Source organism: Mobula hypostoma, chromosome 2 (assembly GCF_963921235.1).
Source record: "Mobula hypostoma chromosome 2, sMobHyp1.1, whole genome shotgun sequence".
In the NCBI taxonomy this organism is placed as follows: domain Eukaryota; kingdom Metazoa; phylum Chordata; class Chondrichthyes; order Myliobatiformes; family Myliobatidae; genus Mobula; species Mobula hypostoma.
Genome location: NC_086098.1, coordinates 62,712,387 through 62,731,913, shown reverse-complemented (window position 1 = coordinate 62,731,913; position 19,527 = coordinate 62,712,387). Strand labels below are relative to the sequence as shown.

Genomic DNA, 19,527 nt, shown 5'->3' with positions numbered 1-19,527 from the left:
GGTGATAAACTGTTAAGTAACTGCTATATGGCTGTCACTAGTAGGTGGAAAGAAACACCACATACTGTGAAAAATACAGGTTAAAAATGTCAGTTAAAAACTATTTCAGTTTTACATTAATTCAACTAATATCTCATAAAACATAAAAAAAAATTCCAGCAATCTCCCCTTTGATTCTAAGACCATAAGATATAGGAACGTAATTAGGCCAACTGGCCCATTGAATCCACTCCTGCCATTTTATCATGGTTGATCCATTTTTCTTCTCAGCTCCAATCTCCTGCCTTCTCCCGATATCCCTTCATGCCCTGACCAATCAAGAATCTATCAACCTCTGCCTTAAATATACATAAAGACTTGGCCTCCACAGCAGCTTGTGACAAAGAATTCCGCAGTTTCACCATCCTCTGGTTAAAGAAATTCCTCCTCATCTGCGTTTTAAAAGGACACCCCTCTATTCTGAGGCTGTGTCCTCTCGTCTTAGACTGTCCCACATAGGAAACATCCTCTCCATATCCACTCTATCAAGACCTTTCACCATTCAATAGGTTTCAATGAGGTCACCCCTCATTCTCCTGAATTCTAGTGAATACAGGCCATCAAACTCTCTTCATATGACAAGCCATTTAATCCTGGAATTATTTTTGTGAACCTCCTTTGAACCCGCTCCAATTTCAGCACATCCTTTATAAGATAAGGGACTCAAACCTGCTCACATTACTCCCAAGTTTGGCCCACCTGTGGTTTATGAAGACTTAACATTAAATCCTTGCTTTTATATTCTAGTTTTCTTGAAATGAGTGATAACATTGCATTGGCCTTCCTCACCACAGACTGAACCTGAAAATTAACCTTTAGGGAATCCTGCACAAGGGCTCCCAATTCCATTTGTGCCTCAGTTTTTGTTTTATTGTCACTCCATTTAGAAAATAGTCAACCTTTTCATTTCTTCTACCAAAGTGCATGACTGTACATTTCCCGACACTGTTTTCCATCTGCCATTTCTTTGTCCATTCTCCTAATCTGTCTGAGTCCTTCTGTAGCCCCTCTGCTTCCTCAAAACTACCTGCCCCTCCACCTATCTTCATACCATCTGCAAACTTTGCAACAAAGCCATCAATTCCATCACACAAATCATTGGCATATAACGTAAAAAGAATTAGTCTCACCACAGACTCACGTGGAACACCACTAGTCACTAGCAGCCAGACAGAAATGGCTCCCTTTATTCCCACTCTTTGCCTCCTGCCAATCAGCCATTGTTTTATCTGTGCTAGAGTCTTTCATGTAATATCATTTGTTTAGCAGCCTCATGTGGCACCTTGTCAAAGGACTTTTTTGAAAATCCAAGAACACAACATTATCTTGTTATTCTCCTTTGTTATTTCTTCAAAGAATTCCAACAGATTTTTCAGAGAAGACATTCCTTTGAGAAAACAATGCTGACTATGGCTTATTTTTTATCATGTGCCTCCAAGTATCCTGAGACCTTATCCTTAATAATCAACTTCAACATCTTCCCAACCACTGATGTCAGACTAACTAGCCTATAATTTCCTTTCTTCTGCTTCTCTCCCTTCTTGAAGAGTGGAGTGAATCATTACATCTGAAAATTCACAGGCAGAAAAACTTAGAGTAATCACGTTACGGAGTAATCAAAAACTACTTCAGTTGTGTACTATCAAAGAATATATACATGTTCTTGAAATCATTTATAGCATTGAAATAAAATTCATGATGCCCAATAATTATACTAGTGCCTGAAGTCTTCTCAGAGCACTTGTCTTAATCTGGTGTCACTTTAGCTCGCTTGCAGTGGCTGGTGTGTATCTACTTACTTTTACCTTCTACCTTGACTGCTGAATTAGTAATTAACAGTATCTGGTAAGGACCTTTCCAATAAGCTCCCAGTGGTTTCTTCTGTGGTTTCTTGACCAGGACTCACTTGCCAGGAATCACAGTGTGTCCTTCTATCGATATACCACTCTAAGCAGCAAACAGCTATAGGGAAACAGAGTGAATAACTTGGGTTAATTTCACACAATAATCAACTAAACTATCTACTATAATGTGTAACACAGCCTCTCTGAGATTTTCCATCCTGCACCACTTATCTTGGTCTGAACATTGATTTTGCATTTCTCAAATATCTTGTATGTTGATCAGTGATACAGAGTTCAGTAGTTTCATTTATAGGGTTTTCTTCTATTTTCTTTATTCATTCCCTTGCTGCCATTTTTGCAGTTTCGTCAGAGAATGCATTTCCATGGCTTTCAATTGCAGTCATTTTGGAGTGACCTTTATATTTCAATACAGCAACTTCTGATGATAGTTGTATGACTTCCATAAGTTCTTGTACTAACTAGTTGGCCATTCTTGAACAGAGTTCCCATGGCTATAAGAAATCTTCTTTAAGTTTTCAAAGTCATGAACGACTCTGAAAGCATATTGAGAATCAGTGTAGATGTTGGCAGATCTTCCTTACAGGCTTCAAGCAAAGCTTTCAGTTCTGGCTGTTGCACAGAGGTACCAGGAGCCATGCGTCCTGAGGTCATACATCATTTTCTTTGACAACAGCCCAACTAGTGTTTCGAATTCCTCCCTCAATGGTTGAGGAGCCATTAGTGTACAGAGTCAGATCTGGGTTCAATAAGTACTACATCTTTATGAAAATTTGCATCTTCTTGGCAATGTATTATTCTTGCACAGTCATGGTCATCATAGTCTTCCATGTCCACTGGCAAAAGTGTAGCTGGATCCACTGGACTTGCTCATTGAATGATCATATTAGGTGCCTCAAGAACAGTAGACCACTGAGCAGCTGTCACTTGAGAGCCCCTGTATAGAGTCAGTTTAGTATGTACTGAATATGGACGTTGAACTTTTAAAGTCTGATCCTACACTATGTTAGAAACAACTATGACTGCCAGGTAAGTTGCCTGCACTGCTTGTAGACATGAACCCATCCCAATGTTACATTCTGCCAAATTGGATAGTAATAACCAACAGGACGTGTTGGTCTCCACGTTCTTGAGTTAAATCTGTCATAATGTACCCACACTTCTTGTTGACATACAGGATAGATGGTCTTGCTGTGCCAGGGATTCCTAATGCAGATGTAGTATTTAATATCACCTTTAAAGTTTGAAAAGCTTCCATCTGTTCTTCATTAAGAGTCACAGGGTCGTCAGAGTGCTTGCTGCCTTCCTAGCAGACTAGTCAGTGGTTGAACAACTTCAACATATGAATTGATCCATGCTCTGTTGTAATTGCACAAACCCAGAAATGATTGAAGTTGCTGAGCTGTTGTAGTTGGTTTTGCTGATATAATGGCCTTTACACGATCATCAGTGATTTCTCATTTGCCTTGAGAAATTTTCTGTCCCAAGTAAATCACTTCTTGTTGCAATTGTGCCTTGTCCAGATTTGCTTTGTGTCCCTTGAAGGCTAGATAATTGAGCAGATAAAGGACATCACATACATTTTCAACTTGTTAATTAATATATATCTGAGAATTCCAGTTATGTTGGTTAGCAGATGTAGACAGTGGTTTATCTGTACTCATGTTATTTGGACTTTGATACTTTGCTCCACTTGTTTGGCAATTTGCATCAGAATACTGTAGGAAATGGCATTTTAATTCAAATTTTTTTTTTCTGTTATACTCAGCATTTTGGCAACATCTGGTTTTCAAGCCATCCATGAAGGTAAACTTGAGAGGGCCATATGTGGATTCTTCTATATTATCTTCAGTTATTGCTTGAACTTCTGAGTAACTGAGCCCAACTGTCCTGTAGTGGTCTTTATATTCAGAAACAACCTCTGAAGATTTTCTTTGCAATCTGTCACTTTCCTTCATTCAATCTGTGTTGGGGATTGTTGTTCCAAACATTTAATTGCATCCCAACCACCTGGCAAATTCTGTTTATCCTCTCCTAAACCATCCTCAAATCGATATGTCAACTGTCTTATGTGTTGGGATGACAGCATGGTAGTTAAAATTTGGATGCCATCATATGGATGCAATTTGTATATGTTATTAATTCTGTGAAGTTCAGTCCAAATGTTTAAAATTCCTTTTTTTTAGGATGTGAGATTTCTTTGGATCATTTGTTGACTTTTTTTCAGTTCTAGTGGTTGATGATAAACCTCTTGTCTCTATTAATAATCTTCACCTTCATTCTTGCGTGCTTTCAATCCCTTAGTTTTTATTGGGGCAAGTTGCGACATTGTACCCAGTTCAATTGCCTCATCACTGTCATCTTTACTTGAGTCACTAGAGGTCACTGTTGAGTCAGTATTGTATCAATTTTGCAGTTCTTTGGAGTTCCCAAGGTGGCGCTATTCCTGGGGCTATTCAGCATTGTCTGCATTCCATCATAACTGATATCACTGTTAACACTGCTGAACTGCCCACTGAAGGTCTTTGCTGTGTCTAGCAATTTTGTTTCAAACTGTCTTGTAACTCGATACAGCTACATTCATTAAGGATATCATAAACAACAGGAATTCTGCAGATGCTGGAAATTCAAGCAACATACATCAAAGTTGCTGGTGAACGCAGCAGGCCAAGCAGCATCTATAGGAAGAGGCGCAGTCGACGTTTCAGGCCGAGACCCTTCGTCAGGACTAACTGAAGGAAGAGTTAGTCCTGACGAAGGGTCTCGGCCTGAAACGTCGACTGCACCTCTTCCTATAGATGCTGCTTGGCCTGCTGCGTTCACCAGCAAATTTGATGTATGTTGCTTAAGGATATCATAGTGTTTCCTCACTCATTCAGTTAACAAGGAGATTCATTCACTAGGCTTTTTACTGTCTATCATACTGTTCCTTCAGCATGTTGCACATTTCTTCCTTTTTCTCCAACTAATTAGTTAGATTATGTACTTGCTCAGTGCTCACATCACCATGATTTAGTTCACTTTGATTTTCTAACTCAGCACATTCATGTTTAGATTCATTTGTTTGATCTTGTATCTCAGAATGCTTACATTTTCTTAGCTTTGCAAATACTGTTAGCGTCTAGCCAAGTTTTTTTAAATCTCTGGGCAGCATTTTCTGAATTTTGCTCCATGTCTTGCCCATTGTTTTATGTTTGATCTTAATGAGTACTCTCCATTTTAGATATCAATCAGAATTGCTAGGAACTATAGAGTTTATAACCCAAATAGAGACTGCAACCAGCTGCACCCGAAACATAGAGAGTATAGCATGAAAATCAATAGTGCTTATAGCCCAAAAATCAATGGAGTTGATCTAATTTATTTTTACAGAGCCAACCCAGAATATTTAGCACAGATCTGCCACTCATAACAAAGTAAAATAAAGTTTTGTTCTCACTCTTAAGCTCCCTTTAGGTGGTGTACTGAAGCAAAATCAGACAACTTCTCTGACATTTCAGGAATGGAGGATGTTTTACCTCATGTTAGGTGTGCACTGAAAGTCCCTTCTTTGGCCAAAGAATTTTTTTTTTCAAGCTCTCTTTTCATGACCATCCTGCTGACCACACCAAAAATTGCAAGATCTAGTGATGTTTTGACCCCTATGTTCTAAGCCCAAGAATGAGTGAAATCTTGTTGATTCACGATATTTGTTTAAAGAAACAAACAGATATAGAGTATGTGAAACGAAATATAAGAGATAAGGCGAAGACAAGGACAAGATGGTGATCTTTTTGCAGAGACTGACACTTTTATATTGCATTGAGGCAAATTCCCGAGATAAGCGAAGGGCTAATTAAAGGACACGGTCACAGAATGTGTGTCATGTGCTAACACAGCCAATGAAAAACCCTATGTAACTGCTATATGGCTTTGCCACCAGTAGGTGGAAACAAGCACCACAGATTGTGAAAAATACAGGTTAAAAATGTTAATAAAAACTACACTTTAGTCTTGCATTAATAACCTTATTAAAAGCATAAAAAACAACTCATTCCGACAGTTACTGATTCAAACAGTTATGTATATAAGCTATCTTATGTATTTATATTTATTATGTTTTTATAATTATGCTTTTTGTGCTGCTTTGGATATGGAGTAACAATTATTTTGTTCTCCTTTACACGAGTATTGGAAATGACATTAAAGGAGCTTTAATCTTGAATTTGCAGTACAAAGATTGAAAAGGAGAAAAAAGAACATGCCAAACAACATGGTATGATCCGTACAGAAATAAGTGGAGCAGAAATTGCTGAAGAAATGGAAAAAGAGCGGAGATTTTTCCAATTACAGATGTGTGAGGTAAGTCTGTATAATTATTATGTATATTAAGGACATATAATTATGTAATTATTTGTTTAGCCTTAATTGAACATGGCTACCCATGTTATCAGAATGAGACTTAATATCACTGGCATATGTCATGAAATTCGTACTTTCACGCCAGCAATACATTACAATACAGAAAAAACTATAAATTTACAATTAGATTATATTAAAAATATAATTTACAAACTATTGCAAAAAGAGAGCAAAAAGTCAGGCAGTGTTGATGGGTTCATTGCCCATTTCAAAAATCTGATGGTGGAGGGGAAGAAGCCATTCCTGAAACATTCATTGAGTGTGTGTCCACAGGCTACTGTACCTCCTCTTTAATGGTAGCAACGGCGAAAGGGTATGTCCTGGATGATGGATGCTGCCTTTCTGAGGCATTGCCTTTTGAAGGTGGCCTAGATGCTGTGGAGGCTGGTGCCCATGACTGAACTGGCTAAGTTTACAACTTTTACAACCTCCTGTGCAGTGACCCCCCTCCATACCAGATTGTGATGCAAGCAGTTAAAATGCTCTTCAGTGTTTCTTTTTTCGAATCATTTACTTGGCAAAGTCACTTCCTGGTTAAAAGCAAAACATTTATTTTATAGATTAGAAGCTTGGTTGCATGTGGAGACAAAGTTGACTGCAGATGATGGAATCTGCAGCAAAGAACTCCTCTCAGCTTCTGTCTTAACACATACTCCCCCTCCCCTCCGCCATCCCTACCAGGCTTCATTTCTCCAGCATTGCACCCCACACGTCCCATTGTCTGCTTCCACCGATTGACTACCAGCCTCTGTTTCAGCCCTCCTACTCACTTTTGTATGCTGACTATCTTCCCACTACCCTCAAAGTCTTGATGCAAATTCTTGACCTTAAACATTGACCATCCCTTTGCCAACACAGATGTGGTTTGAGTCACTAAGTTCTTCCAATGATTTAGCTGTAGGTATCTGGCTACCTATCTCAGATGTAATGTTAACTTCAAACACAAACCGAAGTGTAGCCATGGACAGTTTCTTCACTTAGGTTTATTTCTGTGGCCAGTCCTTATTGGAGCTTACAGTGGGCATTCTGGGATTTTCTTTAGCTCTACGTTCTCCTAAATTGTTTAAAAAGCAAAGAGTAGTAGAAACAACTGTTGGTCCCAAAGACAAAGGCAGGAGAAGTTTATTGCTGAGCATTGAACAATGGATAGACTGGTAGACAGGAGTTTCAACGAGAGTAAGTAACCTGAAATAATTAATATAACTAAAGAGAGGAGAGTTGAAAATGTGACAATTCCTTGGGCCTAGTAGCCTGCACCCCAAGATTCTAAGAGATATGGCTACACGATTGTCTGATGCATCAGTGACTTCCAAAAAATTACAGATTTTCGTATAATCCTAGCAATTTCAAAATATAACATTGTCATTCTGTAGGGAAGGAAAGAAAAGTGAATTTTCATTAGTCAAATTAGCCTGCATCAGTTGTTGACAAAATACTGAAATCTACCATTAAGGACAGAGAAATAATCCTTACTACTCAGAAAATCAGAATATGAATTCAGCAGTCATAATAGTTTTACATGGTCTTATGAAAGGGAAAAATAACCTCGACAAAACTAGTAAGAGCTTTTGAGAATAGTTTTTCACAGGTAACCTGAAAGATGGTTATACTTAATGAAGCTTTGGAGTGGAGTTAGCAACATATCCACAAGTATGGAGCATAGTTAAAGGAATAAAAATAGAGAATGGGCCATTTTCTTTCTGATAGACTGTTACTGGTGGGTTTCATTAGATTGTGGTATAAGAACAGGTTAACATTTCCAGGCAACGCACACAAAATGCTAGAGGAACTCAGTAGGCCAGGCAGCATTTGTGGAAAAGAGTACAGTCGATATTTCGGACTGATACCGTTCATCAGGTCTGGGGAAAAAAAAGATGAGTAGTCAGAGCAAGAAAGTGGGGGAGGGGAGGAAGAACCACGAGGTGATGGGTGAAACTGGGAGGGGGGAGTGCTGAAGTAAAGAGCTGGGAAGTTGATCAGTGAAAGAGATACAGGGCTGGAGAAGGGAGAATCTGATAGGAGAGGCCAGGGAAGAAAGAAAAGGGGGAGGAGCACCAGAGGGAGATGATGGGCAGGTAAGGAGATATGGTGACGAGGGAAATGGGAATGGGGAATGGTGAAGGGGTGGAAGTGGGGCTTTACCTGAAGTACAAGAAATTGATGTTCATGGCCATCAGGTTGGAGGCTACCCAGACGGAATATAAACCGTTGCTTCTCCAACTTGAGTGTGGCCTCATCATGACAGTAGAGGAGGCCATAGACTGACATGTCAGAATGAGAAGTGGAATTAAAATGGGTGGCCGCTAGGAGATCTGGTAGGTGCTCTGCAAAGCGGTTTCCCAATCTGCATTGGGTCTTCCCGATATACAGGAGGGCACACCAGGAGCACTGGATACAGTAAACGACCACAACAGACACTTAGGTGAAGTATCACCTCACATGGAAGGACTGTTTGGGGCCCTAATTTTACCAAGCTGGAAAAGGAAGTTAGTTATGTTCAGAGTGTATAAAAGGATATACTCTGGTTAAGATAGTAATTGGTGTATGATGTGGGAAAATCATACAATTATTTATATTGTTTAGAAGAATAGTAATAGAGAACGGGGTGAGACGTAGGTTTAAACTAGAGTTGCAGGGGGTTGGGATCCAGAGTGCCAGGGCAGATAGTTGAGAGATTGTGGAGACATGTTGTTAAGACCTCAGGCTATTGACCTGAGCTACGTATATTTTAATGCAATAAGTGTCGTAGGAAAGGCAGATGAACTGGGCATAGATCAACACCTGAAATTACAATATTGTAGCCATTAGTGAGAATTGGTTGCAGGAGGGGCAGGACTGCCAGCTCAGTGTTCTGGGGTTCCATTGTTTTTGACGCAACAGAGCAGGAGGGATTAAAGGAGGAGGGGTGGCGCTACTGATCAAGAAAATTGGCATGACAGTGCTCATTCAGGACAGACTGGAGAATTCATCTAGTAAGATGTTATGAGTGGAACTAAGGAATAAGAAAGGTATGACCACGTCAGTGGGGCTATGTTACAGACCACCCAACAGTCTGAGGAATTTAGAGCAACAAATTTGTAGAGAAATCGCAGACTGTTGCAAGAAATATAAGGTTGTTATAGTAGGTGATTTTAACTTTCCATGTACTGACTGGGACTCCCATACAGTAAAAGGATTAGTTGGGATGGAGTTTGTCCAATGTGTTCAGGAAAGTTTTCTTAATCAGTACATTGAAGTCCCAATGAGACAGTGTGTGATACTTGATCTGCTATTAGGGAATGAGACAGGGCAGGTGACTGAAGTTTGTGTAGGTAAGCACTATGCATCTAGTGATCACAATACCATTAGTTTCAAAGTCAATATGCAAAAACGTAGGTCTGGTCTGTTGGCTGAGATTCTAAGTTGGAGAAAGGACAATTTTGATGGTATCAGAAAGGATCTGGCAAGTATGGAATGGGACAGGCTGTTTTCTGGCAAAGGTATGCTTGGTAAGTGGGAGGCCTTCAAAAGTGAAATTTTGAAGGTGCAAAGTTTATATGTACCTGTCAGAATAAAAAAGCAAAGATAACAGGTTTAGAAAACATTAGCTTTCAAGAGATATTGAGACCCTGGTTCAGAGAAAAAATGAGTTGCGTTGCAGATATAGGCAGGTAGGAACAAATAAGGTGCTTATGGAGTATAGGAAATGCAAGGGAACACTTGAAATCAGAATGACTAAAAGAAGAATCCTAAGGGATTCTACAGATATGTTAAGAACAAAAGGATTGCAAGGATAAAATTGGTCTTCTGGAAGATCAGAATGGTAGTCTATTATGGAGCCAAAGGAGTTGGGGGGAGATCTTGCATGCATATTTTGCACCAGTATTTACTTGAGAGACAGACATAGAATCTATACAAGTAAGGCAAAATGACATCAACTTCATAGAGTTTATACGGATTACAGTTTTGGTCATCTACCTACAGGAAAGATGTAAATGAGGTTGAAAGAGTACAGAGAAAATTTGCAAGGAGGTTGCTTGGTTTGGAGGACCTCAGTTATATGGAAAGACTGAATAGGTTAGGACTTTATTCCTTGGAACATGGACGATTGAGAAGAGATTTTATAGAGGTATACAAAATTATGAGGTGTATACATAGGGTAAATGCAAGCAGACTTTTTCCACTGTGTTGGGTGGGGCTACAACTAGAGGTCATGGGTTGAGGGTGAAAGGTAAAAAGTAAGGGGAACGAGAGGGGTAACTTCTTTACAGAGGTTGTGAGAGTATGGAATGAGCTAGCAGCGCAAGTGGTTCATGCGAGCTTGATTTCAACATTTAAGAGAGGTTTGGATAAGGTACATGGATGGTAGGGGTATGGAGGGCTATGGTCCCAGTGCAGGTCAGTGGGAGTAGGCAGTTTAAATGGCTCGTCATGAACTGAATGGGCCAAAGTGCCTATTTCTGTGCTGTATTTTTCTATGACTTTATGATTAATGGTTTTTAATGTTGAAAAACTAGTAAATATTTATGAACAAAGAATTTGGTGTGCTGGTGCATGAAGGAACAACATACAGATATATTAAATATTTAGGAAGGCCTATGGTATGCCAGTTTTATTACATGGGTATCGGAGTACAAAAGCAAAGGTAAGGTATAGGGCTATGGTGAGATCTTATTTAGATATATAGCAAACAATTCTGGATCAGTGCAGTCTGGATTGACTGGATGTATTCTTGGATGAGGATATAGATCTACAAGAAGGAAAGTGAGTAAGATTTGCTGATATCCAGTGGAATTGAGACAGATGAATGGTGTTTGTCATTGAGACATATTTTGAGATCTTGAAGGTTTTTGCTCTAGTCCAAAGATTGATAACCTTTGGAACATAGTCTCAGGAAAAAGTGTTGGTCATTTGTAAGTTTAGGATCAAGAAGAAAGAAAGTTTGACTGCACTCTCGTCTGCCAGTATATTGCTCTACCCTAGTGATTGAAGTAGATGTATATGTACTGGTGTATGTGCTACATCAGTTGTTTAAATTGGGAGCTTGGCATGGGTAAGAGTGAAATTATTGTAAATACTGTACATGTTTGCTGTACCGGTGAAGAAGAGGTGTGGATTTTCATATCAGTCATTATGATAGTTCTTGATTCCTATAAACTAATAAATATACACACATTTTGTACTGACGCATGATATTTTGAATCTCTTGAGAAGTTTATTTGCTAGCATTGTTCATTGTGAATATTTTAAATGCATAATTACCACATCCTACAGCCTCATGCTGTTCTCAAGAATGTTGTTACATTGGATATATTCTTGCCGAAAGAGTGATTTTTCAGCTTGAAAGTTGTTCTTTTCTTTCACAGTATTTGCTTAAGGTTAATGAGATCAAGATTAAGAAAGGCGTTGATTTACTCCAGAATCTCATTAAATATTTCCATGCACAATGCAAGTAAGTTTTTGAATTCTATTAAAGTTTATACTGCATTTATTTTTAAAAGTTAATGACATTGTTTCATGCAGAAGTTTTGATGAATTTATTCAATGTATTTCAGTTTCACTGTTTATTGTCAGCTTTTTTCAGGATGGCTTGAAGGCTGTAGAAGGTTTAAAACCCTCCATGGAAAAGTTGGCGACAGATTTGCATGCTGTAAGTCTAATTATTACTGAGAATGCAACTACATTGTACATTTCACAGACAATATGAAAGAATACAAATAACTGTTTTCAGTTTTATTAGAATAAAACCAAGATGTGCACCTCTTAGATTTGATTTTTTTCTCTCTCCTTTGAGTCCACTCGTGCATGTTAGGCTAATATTTTGGTCTTAGTATTGACCTGTATGCATTGAACTAGAAGGTAGAAAGAAACATACCCTTGGATGCCATACAATGTTTTCCTTTAGAAGCTAGTTTATCAGTTTTGGAATCAGATCGCATTTAGTTGTTTTACTTTACTGTATTTTACTTTATACTTTATTGTCACCACACAATTGATACTAGAGCGTACCATCATCACAGCGATATTTGATTCTGCGCTTCACGCTCCCTGGATTACAAATCCATAGTAAATATTAAAAAGTTAAATTATAAATCATAAATAGAAAAGGGAAAGTAAGGTAGTGCAAAAAAAACCGAGAGGCAGGTCCGGATATTTGGAGGGTACGACCCAGATCCGGGTCAGGATCCGTTCAGCAGTCTTATCACAGTTGGAAAGAAGCTGTTCCCAAATCTGGTTGTACGAGTCTTCAAGCTCCTGAGCCTTCTCCCCGAGGGAAGAGGGATGAAAAGTGTGTTGACTGAGTGGGTCATGTCCTTGATTATCCTGGCAGCACTGCTCCGACAGCGTGCGGTGTAAAGTGAGTCCAAGGACAGAAGATTGGTTTGTGTGATGTGCTGCACCGTGTTCACGATCTTCTGCAGTTTCTTCCAGTCTTGGACAGGACAACTTCCATAGCAGGTTGTGATGTACCCTAGAAGAATGCTTTCTACGGTGCATCTATAAAAATTAGTGAGGGTTTTAGGGGACAGGCCAAATTTCTTTATTTTTCTCAGGAAATAAAGTTGCAATTGGGCCTTCTTGGCAGTGGACTCTGCTTGGCTGGACCAAGTCAGGTCATTTGTGATATTGACCCCGAGGAACTTAAAGCTTTTGACCTGTTCCACTTGCGCACCACCGATGTAAATGGGGTCGTGCGGTCCGCTACTCCTTCTGAAGTCAACAACCATTTCCTTCGTCTTGCTGACATTGAGGGATAGGTTATTGTCTTTGCACCATGCCACCAGGTTCTTAATTTCCTCTCTGTACTCAAACTCATCATTACCCGAGATACGGTGTACAATTGTTGTGTCATCAGCGAACTTATATATTGAGTTTGATGGAAACTTGGCTACACAATCATGGGTGTACAGTGAGTACAGCAGGGGGCTGAGTACTCAGCCTTGTGGGGCACAGGTGCTCAGAGTGATTGTAGAGGAGAGCTTGTCCCCTATTTTTACAGCCTGGGTCCTCTGTGGTCATGTGCTTGCTGATGATGTTTAGTCTGGATATTCTGCCATTAATGGGTTAAACAAAAGTTAGACATGTAATTTTTCACACCTAATTCTGTCATGTAAGCTTGTAAGTGTGAAGTGGTTCATTTTGGTAGGTCAAATATGATGGCAGAATATAGTATTAATGGTAAGCCTCTTGGCAGTGTGGAGGATCAGAGGGATCTTGAGGTCCGAGTCCATAGGACGCTCAAAGCAGCTGTGCAGGTTGCCTCTGTGGTTAAGAAAGCATACGGTGTATTGGCCTTCATCAATCGTGGAATTGAATTTAGCAGCTGAGAGGTAATGTTGCAGCTATATAGGACCCTGGTCAGACCCCACTTGGAGTACTGTGCTCAGTTCTGGTCGCCTCACTACAGGAAGGATGTGGAAACCATTGAAAAGATGCAGAGGAGATTTACAAGGATATTGTCTGGATTGGGGAGCATGCCTTATGAAGACAGGTTGAAAGAATTTGGCCTTTTCTCCTCGGAGTGACGGAGGATGAGAGGTGACCTGATAGAGGTGTAAAAGATGGTGAGAGGCATTGATCGTGTGGATAGTTAGAGGCATTTTCCCAGGGCTGAAATGGCTGCCACAAGAGGGCATAGATTTAAGGTGCTGGGGAGTAGGTACAGAGGAGATGTCAGGGGTAAGTTTTTTTACGCAGAGAGTGGTGAGTGCGTGGAATGGGCTACTGGCGACGGTGGTGGAAGCGGATATGATAGGGTCTTTTAAGAGACTTTTGGATAGGTACATGGAGCTTAGGAAAATAGAGGGCTATGAGTAAGCCTAGTAATTTCTAAGGTAGGGACATGTTCGGCACAACTTTGTGGGCCGAAGGGCCTGTATTGTGCTGTAGGTTTTCTATGTTTCTATGTAAATGAAGCATAGAAGTAGGGATGGGAAGGAGGAGCATAATAATGATGCAAATAAAAAGCTTTGTGTTTGTAAAATTTAAAATGGGTTGAATTAAAGAGGGATATAAGAAGTTAGTAAAAGATCTACTGAAAGTCTTTTGACTTCTGCAAAAGATACTACATCACTTCAGTATATTTTCACAAGACCAAAGGGGAAGTTGGATTGAGAAGTCAACGTAGAATACAATTTGAAAGACTTGAGAGGTGCAGGTAAGAATTTTCAGAATAATGACAAGGCAGTCCAGCATTCAAACATCGACTTTTACTACAGCATCACAGTGTGTGATTGTGGAGACAGTTTATGTTCCACAGTTTTGACACAGTTTGCAGAAACTGCCTCCAGCTGGCCATCACCATGGTTGAATGTGACCTTATAGACTAAAGCCTGATGCTTACTGGATGCTTTGCGTCCTATAGTCTTTGAGAAAAGTGTGGCTGCAGAAACAGAACAGACAGCGCAAGGCACATATAATTGCATTTAATACTGGAAGGCAGCATTGTCAGGAGTGACTACATGCCAACACAGCACGGAAAGCCCACCATGCAACAGCTCCTCCAGCATCTGTTCCCCTGGAGCTGTAATAAGCAGACCATTGTATAAGGACCTTGTCTGCATAACAACTGAAGCTACACAGTGTCTCTCCCCGCTCTCCCGCCCCGTTGTCAATCTTGCAGGATAGATAATAGAATTGGTGGATATTTGTGGATTTGGATTTTCAGAAGGGCTTTGACAAGGTGCCTCACATGAGGCTGCTAAACAAGATAAGAGCTTAGCGTGGATAGAGCATTGGTTGATTGGCAGGAGGAAAGTAGAGGGACTAAAGGGATCATTTTTGGATTGGATACTGATGACTAGTGGTGTTCCACAGGGGTCTATTGGGACTGCTTCTTTTTATGTTGAATATCAACGATTTGGAGGATAAGACCATAAGATATCGGAGTAGAGTTAGGCCATTTGGCCCATTGAGCCTGCTCCACCATTTCACCATGGCTGATTCATTTTACCTCTCAGGCTCAATTTCCTGCTTTCTCCCCGTATCCCTTCGTTCCCAGACAAGTGAAGAATCCATCAACCTCCGCCTTTAATTTACCCACAGCCACCCGTGGCAACAAATCCCATAGAGTCACCACTCTCTGGTTAAAGAAATTCCTCCACATCCCCGTTAAACAAGGAGGCCCCTCCACACTGAGGCTGTGACCTCTGGCTTTAGACTCTCCCACTCTAGGAAACATCCTAAGGTTGACACAAAGGTTGACGGTGTTGTGGATAGTGTGGAGGGCTGTCAGAGGTTACAGCGGGACATCGATAGGATGCAAAACTGGGCTGAGAAGTGGCAGATGGAGTTCAACCCAAATAAGTGTGAGGTGGTTCATTTTGGTAGGTCAAATATGATGGCAGAATATAGTATTAATAATAAGACTCTTGGCAGTGTGGAGAATCAGAGGGATCTTGGGGTCTGAGTCCACAGGACACTCAAAGCTGCTGCGCAGGTTGACTGTGTGGTTAAGAAGGCATACAGTGCATTGGCCTTCATCAATCGTAGGATTGAGTTTAAGAGCCGAGAGGTAATGTTGCAGCTGTATAGGACCCTGGTCAGACCCCACTTGGAGTACTGTGCTCAGTTCTGGTCGCCTCACTACAGGAAGCTATGGAAACTATAGAAAGGGTGCAGAGGAGATTTACAAGGATGTTGCCTGGATTGGGGAGTATGCCTTATGAGAATAGGTTGTGTGAACTCGGCCTTTTTTCCTTGGAGCGACGGAGGATGAGAGGTGATCTGATAGAAGTGTATAAGATGATGAGAGGTATTGATCGTGTGGATAGTCAGAGGCTTTTTCCCAGGGCTGGAATGGCTAGCACGAGAGGGCACAGTTTTAAGGTGTTTGTAAGTAGGTACAGAGGAGGTGTCAGGGGTAGGTTTTTTTATGCAGAGAGTGGTGAGTGTGTGGAATGGGCTGCTGGTAACGGTTGGTGGTGGAGGCAGATACGATTGAGTCTTTTAAGAGACTCCTGGACAGGTACATGGAGCTCAGAAAAATAGAGGGCTATGGGTAACCCTAGGTAATTTCTAAGGTAAGGACATATTCGGCACAGCTTTGTGGGCCAAAAGGCCTGTATTGTGCTGTAGGTTTTTTATGTTTCTATACTCTTGACATCTACTGTATCAACGCTTTTCAACATTCAATAGGTTTCATTGAAGTCACCTCTAATTCTTCTGAATTCCAGTGAGTACAGGCCCAGAGTCATCCAACACTCTTCATGTGACAAGCCTTTCAATCCCACAGTCACTTTTGTGAACCTTGTTTGAACCCTCTCCAATGTCAGCATATTCTTTCTTAGGTAAGTGGCCCAGATCTACTCACAATACTCCAAGTGAGGACTCACCAGTACTTTATAATGCCACAATATAACATCCTTGCTCTTATGTTCTGGTCCTCTTGAAATGAATGCTAACATTGCATTTGCCTTTCACACCACGGATTCAACCTGCAAATTAACCTTTAGGGAATCCTGCACAAGGACTCCCAAGGCCCTTTGCACCACAGATTTTTTAATTTTCTCTCCATTTAAAACATAGTTTACCCTTTTATTTCTTCTATGAACGTGCACACCATACACTTCCCAACACCATATTCCATCTGCCACTCCTTTGCCCATTCTCCAGATCTAAGTCTAAGTCCCTCTGTAGCCTCTCTACTTCCTCCACCTGCCCCTCCACCTATCTTTGTATCATCAACAATCTTTGCCACAAAGCCATCAATTCCATCATTCAAGTCATTGACATTTAACGTAAAAAGAAGCAGTCCCAACACAGATCCCTGGGGAACACCACTAGTGACTGGCAGCCAACCAGAAAAGGCTCCTTTTATTCCCCCTCTTTGCCTCCTGTCAATCAGCCAACACTCTATCCATGCTAGAGTTTTTTCAGTAAACCATGGGCTCTTAACTTATTAAGCAGCCTCATGTGCAGCACTTTGTCGAAAGCCTTCTGAAATTCCAAATACACAACACCAAATGATTCTCCTTTGTTTATCCTACTTGTTGTTTCTTCAGTGAATTACCACAGATTTGTCAGGCAAGATTTTCCCTTGAGTAAACCATGCTGACTGCAGCCTATTTTATCATGTGCCTCCAAGTGCCCCAAAGATACATGCTTAAAGATCGACTCCAACATCTTCTCAACCACTGAGCTAAGAATCAGAATCAGGTTTATTATCACCAGCATGTGTCATGAAATTTGTAAACTTAGCAGTAGCAGTTCAATGCAATACATAATATAGAAGAAGAAAAAAAACAAAATAATAATAAATAAGTAAATCAATTACAGTGTACGTATATCGACTAGATTAAAAATCATGCAAAAACAGAAATAATATATATTTAAAAAGTGAGGTAGTGCTCAAGGGTTTAATGTCCATTCAGGAATTGGATGGCAGAGGGGAAGAAGTTGTTCCTGAATTGCTGAGTGTGTGCCTTCAGGCTTCTGTACCTCCTACCTGATGGTAACAATGAGAAAAGGGCATGCCCTGGGTGCTGGAGGTCCTTAATAATGGACACTGCCTTCCTGAGACACTGCTCCCTGAAGATGTCCTCAGTGCTTTGCAGGCTAGTACCCAAGATGGAGTCGAGTAAATTTACAACCCTCTGCAGCTTCTTTCAGTCCTGTGAGGTAGCCCCTCCTCCCATACCAGACAGTAATGCAGCCTGTCAGAATGCTCTACATGTTACATCTATAGAAGTTTTTGAGTGTTTTTGTTGACATACCAAGTCTCCAAACTGCTAATGAAGTATAGTTGCTGTCTTGCCTTCTTTATAACTACATTGATATGTTGGGACCAGGTTAGGTCCTCAGAGATCTTGACACCCAGGAACTTGAAACTGCTCACTCTCTCCAGTTCTGATCTCTCTATGAGGATTGGTATGTGTTCCTTCGTCTTACCCTTCCTGGAGTCCACAATCAGCTCTTTCGTCTTACTGATGTTGAGCGCCAGGTTGTTGCTACAACACCACTCCACTAGTTGGCATATCTTGCTCCTGTATGCCCTCTTGTCACCATCTGAGATTCTACCGACAATGGTTGTATCGTCAGCAAATTTTTTAGATGGTATTTAAGCTATGCCTAGCCACACAATCACAGGTATAGAGAGAGTAGAGCAGTGGGCTAAGCACACACTCCTGAAGTGCACCAGTGTTGATCGTCAGCGTGGAGGAGATATTATCACCAATCTGCACAGATTGTGGTCTGCTGTTAGGGAGTCGATGATCCAATTGCAGAGGGAGGTACAGGGGCTCAGGTTCTGCAACTTCCCAATCAGGATTGTGGGAATGATGGTATTAAATGCTGAGCTATAGTCATGAACAGCATCCTGACACAGATGCTTACATAGGTAAGAATAACTGGCCTATAATTTCCTCTGTTCTGCCTCTCTTCCTTGAAGAGTGGAGTGAACATTTGCAATTTTTCATTCCTCCAGGACAATGCCAGAATCAATTGATACTTGAAAGATCATTATTAATGCCTCCACAATCTCTTCATGCATCTCTTTCAGAACCCTATGGTGTATACATCTGGTCCAGGGTGACTCATCTATCTTCAGACCTTTCAGTTTCCCAAGAACCTTCTCCCTAGTGATGACAATTTCACACACTTGCCACTTCCCTAACACACTTGAACTTGCAGCATTCTGCTGGTGTCTTCCGCAGTGAAGACTGTTGCAAATTACTTTTTCAGTTTGTCGCCATTTCCTTGCTACCTCTGCAGCATCATTTTCCAGTGGTCCGATATTCATTCTTACCTCTCTTTTACAGTTTATGTTTCTGAAGAATCTTTTGGTATCCTCTTTAATATTAGTGGCTAGCTTACTTTTGTATCCCATCATTTCCTTAATGTTTTTAGTTGCCTTTGGTTTTTAAAAACTTCCTAATCCTCTAACATCCCAGTATTTTTTACTGTATTATATGCCCTCTCTTTGGCTTTTATGTTGGCTCTAACTACTCTTATTAGCCTCAGTTGTGTCATCTTGCCTTTAGAATACTTCTTCCTCTTTGGGAGGTATAAATCCTGCGTCTTCTCTATTGCTTCCAGATGTTCCAACCATTGCTGCTCTGCAGTCATGCCTGCCAGTGTTCTTTTCCAGTCAATTTTGGCCAGCTTCTCTCTCATACCTCTGTAATTTCCTTTACTCCACTGTAATACTGATACATCTGACTTTAGTTTCTCCTCAGATCTCAGGGTAAATTCTATCATAATCACTGCTCCCAAAGGATTCCTTTATCTTAAGTTCTCTAATTAATTC

At 40.6% G+C, this 19,527-nt stretch overlaps 1 protein-coding gene across 1 annotated transcript in view; it reads left to right on the top strand.

Moving 5' to 3' along the window:
- The window catches only part of asap2a (ArfGAP with SH3 domain, ankyrin repeat and PH domain 2a), a 257,441-nt gene that overhangs the window by 133,738 nt on the left and 104,176 nt on the right, over window positions 1–19,527 (top strand). The window contains exons 6-8 of the mRNA XM_063037946.1: window positions 6,113–6,242; window positions 11,648–11,733; window positions 11,856–11,931. Of these exons, the coding sequence (XP_062894016.1) occupies window positions 6,113–6,242; window positions 11,648–11,733; window positions 11,856–11,931 (292 nt within the window). The remainder of the gene's footprint in view (window positions 1–6,112; window positions 6,243–11,647; window positions 11,734–11,855; window positions 11,932–19,527) is intronic.